General features: G+C 40.1%; 1 protein-coding gene across 1 annotated transcript; it reads left to right on the forward strand.

Annotated features, from left to right (window-relative positions):
• The first annotated feature begins 345 nt into the window (after positions 1–345).
• Positions 346–9,662, forward strand: LOC118413078 (endoplasmic reticulum-Golgi intermediate compartment protein 1-like). Its single transcript, XM_035816224.1, has 10 exons — positions 346–521; positions 2,620–2,681; positions 3,593–3,665; positions 4,108–4,199; positions 4,739–4,863; positions 5,534–5,650; positions 6,172–6,229; positions 7,430–7,530; positions 7,977–8,099; positions 8,793–9,662. The coding sequence occupies exons 1-10, from the start codon at positions 502–504 to the stop codon at positions 8,898–8,900; spliced, it is 879 nt and encodes a 292-aa protein (XP_035672117.1). The 5' UTR covers positions 346–501; the 3' UTR covers positions 8,901–9,662.
• Positions 9,663–10,543: the final 881 nt, after the last annotated feature.

Raw genomic sequence — 10,543 nt, forward strand, 5'->3', positions numbered from 1 at the left:
ACTATGCGGATTGATGGTGCCATTCTATTGGGCGAAGCTTATCCTTGAGTAGTCATTATGAAATTTGCAAAGCGCTTTCAGTGAAACAGGTGGCTCAACAACGCCTCCTGGCGGCGGACGTTTCACCTCCATCCGCTGTTTGCGGCTATGTATGTGCCAAAAAGCTACTTACAGAATAAATGTAACGTTAGGCTAGCTGATGGAGTATTAGAAATAAACTCTTAAAAAGCAAGGGCTAAGCAATTTCTTGCGAAGAAGATGTATCCAAGTATTCAGGTGAAAATTAAAAAGTCGGACCTTACATCTGCTTGAAGATGATTCCGAACGACCAATCACATGCCACACGGTGGAGCGCACGCGCACAGCGTCACTTCCGGGTTAGGGGGAGGCGTGCCGGTAAAATCTGAAACACAACAACAGAAGGAACACACCTGTATGTACTGTACTGTACTCACCTGAGCTTTCTTACATCTTCCACCGCTACACACCAGGGATCTCAGTATGCCGTTCGACGTCAAAAGGTGAGAAACTTCATACTTCAATCGCCGTAAGGCGGTAACATGCGGTTATTTCACGTGTTAGCCGTATACCCGTAAGGGGCATGCAACATGTTTGGTCCAGAACCAAGGAGGTCTCTGATGATTCGAATCCTTTCATGTCACCAATCTTGTGCCCTTGGAAAAGGCACTGAACACGACTTTCCCCTCTTCACTCAGGTGAAAATTAGTACATGAACCTAGTAGCAAGGACACCCCGAGCACGTAAATTAACTAAAAAGAGCCCACCACACAAAAGAGTCCTTCCCCTGTGTAAGTGGATCAAACATTACTGTCGGTAACGTTATTCAGGCTATAGAGTCTTTAGTAAGTTGAAGTTCGAGACCTCAAAAACAAAGAAGAAGAAGTAAGCCATTAGTCAATTGAAAGTTTGTAAATTTGCACAACAATGGTACAATGTAAGACAAATTGCTATGTACATGTAACGTTATAAGACTACATGCTTGTTCCATTAAATCTAGAAAAGATACATATGTACAATATCAACTATGCAGCTACATATGTTACTTCTAAGTCGTTATTCTATGAGCTAACAAGGTTCTTTTCAAACTTTAACGATGGACAAAGTAACATGGCACAATCCAGGGTCTACGTCCTTGGTTGTATCAAGTTGCAGACCTAATCAATAGATTATGTTAATTGAATTACCTAGCACAAAAGAGCACTGTATTCTGGTTCAAGAGATACTTGGAAAAGATAAATCAATAAGTGAAGGTAACGTCTAAAGTTAAAGTAACAGACAATGTCAGTTGTTTTGTAATTAGTTTTCCCCAAGGGAGTTAAGCATTGTTTTTTGGTTTCTGTCACATTGTCTGTCAATTTGTCTGTTTGTGTGTCTGAAAGTAAAAGGGTGAAAAAAAGAGTATTTCTGATTGTCTTGCTTGCTCTGATCAATCAAACACAGATGCCAATATTTATGCTATTAATTCCTTCTGCGTTGCATCATACCATTTCAGCCTCTTTTGATGAAAAGTTTTCAACATGCATTCTGTGTTTCATTTGTATATAAAAGACTTACAAATAATTGGAGGCATGTACATGTACGCCCTTTTATGCAGAACCTAATCAGCTGTATCAATTTCATGTGATTCATAGCCTGGGCACTCAAGTAATCAGTGTATTCTACATAGAAAGTTAATTGGTATCAGCCTTTAGAGCAAAGCAAAGCATCCTGTTCAGTTTAGCGTAATATATACCTTATTAGCCACTGCTTTTCTGAATCTAGGTCGAGCATTGACATAGTCCTACTAGTACATGACCTTCCAAATGTTTCAAAACGGTTTTAAGGTATTAAGGTTGTACAGAGAAGGAAGTCCTTAAATCTTATTTATCTGTGCAATAACCTCAAATAAAACAGCTTTGGCAACAGCTTGCATCACCTTCTGAATTTTGACAAGTTTAAAAAGTGTGTGCATTATCCAAGAAAATATGGTACATGATGGTTTGATGCGTTTGACCTTTTACCAGTAATATTACTTGGAAAGTTGCTGAAATTTTCAGTTGTATGATACCTTAAAGGTCTTCTGATAATTCCTTAGGAAAACATGTGGACGTACAATCATAATAACAGGATAACAGCTGATAACATTATTTTGCCTACAAATAAGCATCTTTAGCCTGAGGCTATAATGTATTACCTCAGATTTGCCACGTTGTGCAGAGGTCTGCACACTCTATGGTCTACCACGTGCCACATCTGTCTCAAATTCCATGGAGCCAATAGCCCAAGTTCGAGCCTGGGTTTTGACTCGGCTGGAGACTTGCATACAGTAATACTTTTGAACTTCGAAGTGGGATGTAAATAAATCCATTTGTGAGGAAGCTTTAGGCATTAAAGAACGCAGTTGTTGTGAAGAGTATAGTATTGGGATGACCTGGCATGCTTGGCCAAAAATACATAGCAAAGACGCATTGTACTACCACTAGCAACTTGAAATTAAGAATAACTTCTTGCCCATTTTTCACTTCCTGGAGTGTTTATGATACATTGTATTTGTCAATAATAAATGAGCATTGATCTATTGGATGCAATGCAAATTGACAACTATTTTGTGCACCACAGGTTCGACATCTACAGGAAGATACCCAAAGACCTGACACAGCCGACCTTAACTGGAGCTTTAGGTTTGTGTGACATCATACTGGTAGATAGTGCCATGCTGATGTGTTCACTTCTTTAAAACAATAAATAACACTTGTGTACATATAACATGAATACAGTGTAGTCACCACTGACATGACAGATGCCCAGTACAAAATGTATAGTACAGGAGCCAAGTCCTGAAAAAAACGATTTCGTTCAACCCATCTTACAGAAAAGGTTTGACCTGATATTTTGGTAGAGGGGGTCCATCTGCATCACACCTTATGATTTTTTTGGTCAAATTGTGGTATCACGCTCCTGCTAGCGCTAATTAAAGATAATTATTCATGGGCCACAGGTATATTTTCCAGGGGGAGTGGCCAAAATCTAAACATCAATATTTTTTCTTGAAAATTGGTACACTGACACAACTTGACACGAGGATCACAAAAATGTATTGAACGAAAGATGTAAGATGGGTTGAACGAAATCACATTTCTAGGCCTCTTTTAGGAATTGGCTCCTGTACTAGTATTGCATACTAGATTCTCTGACTTGATAAATTTCTATTGACAGTATGTTGAAAAGAAGAAAAAAAGTTTTCAATGTGGCTGCAGGGGGGATGGATATGGTGCGTTTGTTTTGGAGTGTAACGCTTAAGTTTACCTTTATCCGGGGTGACCTATATCCGTTGCTTTTGAAAATGGTATTTAAGGATTATCAAGTCGTTGGACGTTGGTTTCAAACTGCAATATTTTGCAAATTGCAATAGTTTGGAAACATTGCAATTTGACACCTCTTTCCGTCGGCTTGCCTAAATACCTTGTTTTAAAACAATGGATATGGGTTAATACCCCCGGATTACGGTTAAAACTAGCATTACATCCTGTAGCTGTATACATACGGAAGGAAACATGAAACTGATTGACATGCCATGGTTTCCTCCTCCCAGTGTCGATCCTGAGCGGTATGTTCATCGTCTTCCTGCTGCTGTCTGAGTTCCATGCCTTCATCATGTCCGACATGTGAGTACTGCTGGGAAGGGGAGGAACTATAGCCTGATTAAATCTCGCTTATAGCAGCCCGCCCAACATCCGCTGGCCTCCGTGGGGAGGGGCAAGTTACAGTCCCGGACAGCAGAGTTTGTGTTACACAGACTAGAGGAACTAGAACTGTCAGAGTAGTCTTCTGTTGTTGGACAGAATGTTGTTGTATAAAACCAAGGACATCCTTGATAAAACCAAAGGATAACATTTAGCAATAATATTCAACAACTGTGATAAGATTATTCAACTAACATACCATGTAAATCATTCTTCAGGCTCATAGTTTTTGTTACAAATTGCTGATACACTGTCCATCGACATGATATCCCAGAATAAAAAAACTGCAGATATAGGAATAGTAGTACCCCACGAATAAAGGATGACTAGCGGGTTTTTTAATGATCCCTACTGTATGTTGCAGTATGAGTGAGCTGTTTGTGGACAACTCTGGTGGTGGGGGAGGGCAGATCTCAGTCTTCCTCAACATATCACTGCCCAGGCTCAAGTGTGAAGGTAAGTACATGTGTACTAGTAAATAAGACAACCATTCATTCATGAGATCATTCAGGGAAACAATCGTATAGGAGAATACACCCCTTTCACACACCCCTATTATCTCATACCTCTAATATATTCCCACTCTATGTTTCAACACCCCTGGAACTTGAGAGTATCAGACCCTTAGGAGCATAGAAATAAAGGAGCTTCAGAACTTATAAGGGTTTCTGAATATAAGGGGTGTGTTGGATTACGGTGTTGGAACATCAGGGTGTCAGAACATTGGGGCAATGGAATTTAGGGGCATCGGAACTTAGCGGCAACGAAACGTATCGGTGTTGGAACATAGGTGCAACAAAACATACTGGCGTCCCCTAAACAAATGCCTTTTGGAACATAGGTGTAAGAACAAATAGGGATATCAGGACATAGGGGTATAGGAATATGGTGTTGGAACATAGGAGTGTCAGAACATAGTGTCTGAGCATAGGGGGGTCAAAATTTGAGCGGCGTCAGAAGAGTGTGGGTCAGAACATGTAAATGACTTGTTGCAGTGGTCGGACTGGACATCCAGGACGAGATGGGCAGACACGAGGTCGGCTTTGTGGAGGACACAGAAAAAGTACCCGTGAACAACGGACTGGGCTGCAGGTTTGAGGGCAGGTTCTGGATCAATAAGGTAGGAAACACAGTAGATTCCTTGTAGTATCCTGATATCTGCATGGTTCTACTGTCATTTGTTAGCTTTTTTGTAGCAAATTTCAAGTTTTAAATCTACTTTCCACTAGAGGCTGAGCAGCTAACGAAATGACTATAAATGGTTTGAAAAGTTCATTGATGAACACAATTTTTTATGTTTTGTGTTTTCGTTCTCTATTAAAATCTACTTTTACATCATGTGTCCTATTCCAATGACAAAATCAAGAGTCACTCAAATCAAATTTTAACTGTTCAACTGTTACTCAGTAATCAACCTGGTGGAAAGGAGATCTTACAAACCAAAGACTTGATATTAATTGAAGTTGATAGAGATTTCTTTTCCTCTAAGCAGAGAGAAGTGTCAATTTTATGCATTTTAAAGAAAGATTTTTTTTTAAATCCTGTGTGAGGATATGATTCTGATTTCAATTCTAGATTTGCATTAAGTTGCCTGATGTTGTCACTGGGAAGATTCAGGAAGTACATTTCGTATAATGTCCCCCAAATGGCTTTTAGTTTCGATTACTTTTAGGAAGAGAAAAGACTTTGTATGCTTTTAAAGTGCATGGTTGAAACAAAGATAAAGCGATAAGAGGCCGCTGCGAAAATCACAAACATAAAACCATTGCGAACATTTCACAATGCAACAGGTACCAGGGAACTTCCACATGTCCACTCACTCTGCTCACGTCCAGCCAGCCAGTCCAGACATGACACACGTCGTTCACGACCTCAGATTCGGAGAGGACCTAGCGGCTTTCTTACCAGTAAGTGTGAAAATAAGTGCTGACAGATCTAGAGGAGGTGTCAGTGAAAATGAATGAGTGGGCACATGACAGCGAGTGTCAAATGGCGCGAGGCCAATCCAAGAAAGTATTCAATTTGGTGACTTGCTCCCAGAAGGCAAATACAAAAATTACATAACTCTCTGGCCAACTACCTGGTCAAGAGCTATTTCTAACTTTTTCTAGATATTGCACATGATGATGATTGCATGTATTTGACAACATTTCTTGATGTAATAACTTTAATTCTTCCACTTAAGTCAAGTGTGATGTTATTTCTTGGCATAAAAGTTCATTTGTGTAACCCGGTAAATTACATTTATTAATTCTCAAAGTGTTGGTCATGTAAAGTTTTTTTTCAGAATAGAAATTTACTTGTCAACATTGAATGTTATACTCATCATGTTCAATTTGAAAGAAAATGTTGAATGTGCTGTTTCTATTGTTGCTAATTCTGACAGAGTTCTCTAAATATTTACTATGTGTTTTCATTTTCAATGCAGGACCATATCAAAGGTAGCTTCAACCCACTGGATGAAGTGGAGAGGTTACATGCTAATGGTAAGTGGTCACTGTCGCTTAAAACAGGTCTTCATAATAATGCTGCCAGTGTTACACATTCAGCATCTTCTCAAGACTTTGCTCCCAACCATACCACTATCTGTTATATATTTCTCGTTAGTGTTTTAAATGTAGTATCTCTCCTTGGTGCTGAAATAGACATCATCTGTATCTGTATCTATATAGCCGGTATAACCGCCCTTCGGAGTAACACACCAGCTAATAAGTCCATCATTTGTAGGACTAGCTGTTACATCGTTGCTGGGATGGGAGTAGCCTGAAATCTATCCTGTTCCAGCCCCAGTTTGCTACGCTTGCCGTATGAAATATGACTTTCCTGAAAAAATTCATACTTGGCTGGTGTGGACAACCTAGAGTTACCAACCTAGGTTTGATGTATTAAAAAATGCGTACTTTACCAGAACTATCGTAGAGTGGAATTTGTTATCACCAAGTACAGTAGGGGCATCTTGTCTGGATAGTTTTAAAGAACGCTTGCAAATGGACGTGCAAAAGTTAGGTGTGACGGGTCGTTCGGTGTAATATAACCATCTGCTGCCACACCGCGTGCCTGTGTGTTACGCCGAACGGTGGTTATACCAGCTATATAGATACAGATACAGACAACTTTTAGATTAGACTAGTTTAATCTAAGCGGCCAACTCCCAAGCATGTTCTGGAGAAGGTCGAGAGGTCATGGTTGGCCATGTGTGACCTGGCCTTAACATCCAATCATAGTTTGGAGAAGGTCAAGAGGCCAAGTTCGGTAATGTGTGACAAGAGCTTAACTCCCAACCATGGTCTGGAGAAGGTCAGGACATTTGGATCCGGAAATGTGGGACAGGGGATTAAGCTATGTGCTGCAAGCAAAACACAGATGAAAAACGCGTTCAAGTTTGCTTTGATTTAATTTCGCAGTAAGGAGGAAATAGAGTGTTTGCAGTGGTTTTGAGTTCAACTTTGTGAGAGCACTCATTCAGTTAGTGAAGCAGTCACTGCGAAAACTGAGAACATAAAACTGCTGTAAAGATTTCTGCATTTACAGTATTCATCAACTTTGGGTCTGGATGGAATGGCTGTCCCAGAAAGCAAAATTCTGTCCTGGCACAAAGAGAAGGTTCCTGGAGCTAGCCTTGGTTTAAAACCTTGTCCAGAGAGAGCTTCGCAGCTGACATGTTCTCTTGCAATTGCTCTTTGCAGCTCTGTCTTCGCATGACTATTTCTTGAAGATCGTGCCTACCATCTTCGAGAACAGAAGTGACAAGAAGTCCTTTGCCTTCCAGTACACCTATGCCTACAAGGTACTGTAAATTTGTTTATTTTCACTGGAACTTAATTTTGTGGTAGGAGGGAAAAAAGTTTTTGTGTCATTTCAAATTTGCAGTTGATACAATTCTGTAGTGTAAGTGATTATAATTATTTTTGAAATGAATATTTGTAGAGTGGTGTATTCACAACCTCGAGTTTGAATTGCATTTGCCCTGCTCACCTGACATTTATGGTTGCATTGTGACCCGAAATGGTTATAATCCACAGGATGGGATGTTAAGCCGTTTGCCCTCTGTAATATTTCTCAAAAAGCTAGTCTGTAGTGATTTCTCTGATACAATGAACCTGAAAATACTTCACATGGTGTCTGTATCTTCTGTCACGACCAGTGGAAGAGAAGCTCAACTGTACATTTGAGAAATCATTTGAGAAACTGGTTTGAGCTCATTTTCTTTCTTTCTTTTTTTTTCAATTATAGGACTACATCTCGTTTGGTCACGGCAATCGCGTGATGCCAGCCATCTGGTTCCGGTATGACCTGAGCCCCATCACTGTCAAGTACACGGACAAGAGGAAGCCATTCTACCACTTCATCACCACGGTAAGCAACTCAAGGTATACTTATTGGACTCTGTTCAGGCAAGAAGGTTCTATCAAGATGGAGAGAACCTTCTTGCAATTGGCTTAAGCAAAGGATTAGCCGAAAAGCAGTTAAGCAAGCACCTGGATTTGATTTTGGAAGAGTCTCAGATAGCATCCACTATCTTGGTTATTGTCACTCATGAAGATTGTCATTGTCACTTACGAATGTTATCTGAAACGTTCCAAAATTATATCCAGTTGCTTGAGTAACTGCATTTTGGCATACCCTTTTGCCTGGATATCTGACCTTCATTGACGAGGAAAGTAGTAGAAGCCAGTTAATTGCACAACAGATAATTGCAACCTTCTGTTAATTGCACAAAATCCCAAACTGGTGCGGTCCAGTTGGATAACTGGAAAAGAGGAAGCCATTCTACCACTTCTGTTAATTGCACAGCATCCCCAAATCGCAAACTGGTGCAGTTCAGCTTGATAACTTTGCATTGTTGCACCACCTGGATAATTGCACGAAATACGCTAGCAATTGGGGTGTGCATTTAAGCAGCATCTATTGTACAAGTTACTGAATCCTGCAATCTTAACTCACTTTACTTCTTTGGTACAGAAATGTCCCTATGATGTATGAAGTATTGAAGGTATGACGATAACATAGAAATTTACCTGATTGTGTATCTCCTGTGTTCCCCTACAGATCTGTGCTGTGGTTGGCGGGACCTTCACAGTAGCAGGCATCATCGACTCAGTCATCTTCACAGCAGCGGAGGTCTTCAAAAAGGCAGAACTCGGCAAACTGTCTTGATGAATCCTCGGCGACTAATTTTTTTCTCTGCTATGTGATGTACATTTTCTTCTGGTTTCAACACTTAAGATTCTAACATCTCAAGACACACCATTAAATTTTACATCCCATTCTGGACAAGATTCGCGAATTGAGATTTAAGGAGGCATGGGATTTATCCCGATACACGAATCCAGGTATGAGAGGCTCAAATCTGGCTACAAGGGGGGTGATTTCAATGGATTGAATCACGACCTATCCTGTGCCTGCATGAATCCTGATTTTCAAATCCTGGTATAAACACCGTCCTACAATTTGGTAAACCGAGACGTATATGTAACGTCTTTTAACTTCTGACATGTAACAAGGAGAGTACCTCTATTCTTCATTCCTATTTCTGACATTCCAACTTCTTTAGCTATCCATGTTGACATCAGTTTACAAAACATGTAATTCAGTCTCAGCATTGCTTTAGAAAATTTTCATGCAGGAGGTTGGGGGAGGGGTTGTGATTAGACAAGTGATGATCTAAATTGTCTGTACTGGAAATATAAGCAATACAGGGTTGTACATAAATACCCTATTGGGTTGCCGGAAAGAGCGGTCCAGAGGTCTAGTCTTCCAACTGCATCTTTCAGTCATACACTGTAGATTTCAAGTTTCAAACACAATTTTGACAGCTTTTTGAGCCTTGTTTGCATGTTTCAGCTACTTTGATTTTGGAGTGCATTGAGATTTAAGTCAACTTTCAAGCCATAAAATGCAAAGCAAATTGTTGTAGGTCTTTACTTGCCATGTGGCAACCTTTAGTTTTACTTATGTGTCTCTAATGTCTATACCGGTAGTAATTAGTGCAGGGCTCTAGCCAGCTCGAAATTTTTTTCTGTCAACCAATTCCCATTGTCACGAAAACACTATTCCAGGAGTTAGAGAGACTGAACTGAGACCTTGAAAAACGGGTTTTAATGAGATTATCGTATGCTAAAGGGCACCGACACACATTGTTAACAATCATAACAATAGCAAAACAAACAGTGTGTGGCTTTTACGGCCGTGGACAGCGTCCCCAAGCCGCCTGTAGCTTCCACCAAGGAGCTTTTATCAGATTTTTGTCCGTCAAGGTTGACGGATTGGTTTTAAAATTTTTCCGTCACAAGCAGCTAATTTCCTTCAATTGACGGAAAAACGGACGCTGGCTAGAGCCCTGGATTAGTGCCTGTATGTGTTCCATGTTTGTGTTGTGGGCAGATACTGCTACTACAGAAAGATGGACAGGTCATCAAGTTATTTAGATTAGCAGAACTTGAAGAAAGCAGGACTTTTATTATTCAATCGGTGCAATGGTGTAGGTGTCTTGGTGAATTTTTTGCAGTAATTTTTTTCTATGTAATAAGAATGCAGTTATGATAGAAACCTTGACTTTGCCTTTGAAAGATATATTGTCAAATTTAATTGCATAAAGAGATTTTGCACATTCAAGTTTTGCAGCAGCAGATGATAATTTTGCAAAAAGAAATTTTGCATAACGAAAGGGGATCACTCGCTATCCACTGTTAGCCTGGTATCCGGCCGTAATATAGCTCCCGAGTCTCTTCTCTCCTCTTTGCAATGACTCGGGAGCTATATTACGGCTGGATACCAGCCTAATCCACTGTCACATATTA

Source organism: Branchiostoma floridae, chromosome 4 (genome assembly GCF_000003815.2).
Source record: "Branchiostoma floridae strain S238N-H82 chromosome 4, Bfl_VNyyK, whole genome shotgun sequence".
Classification (NCBI taxonomy): domain Eukaryota; kingdom Metazoa; phylum Chordata; class Leptocardii; order Amphioxiformes; family Branchiostomatidae; genus Branchiostoma; species Branchiostoma floridae.

Excerpts from the sequence above, each read along its gene's own strand:
- LOC118413078 (XM_035816224.1), top strand. The coding sequence starts at position 502 with ATGCCGTTCGACGTCAAAAG. Across the intron at positions 4,864-5,533 it reads GCAGGTTCTGGATCAATAAG|GTACCAGGGAACTTCCACAT; the intron begins GTAGGAAACACA and ends ACAATGCAACAG. Across the intron at positions 8,100-8,792 it reads TCTACCACTTCATCACCACG|ATCTGTGCTGTGGTTGGCGG; the intron begins GTAAGCAACTCA and ends GTTCCCCTACAG.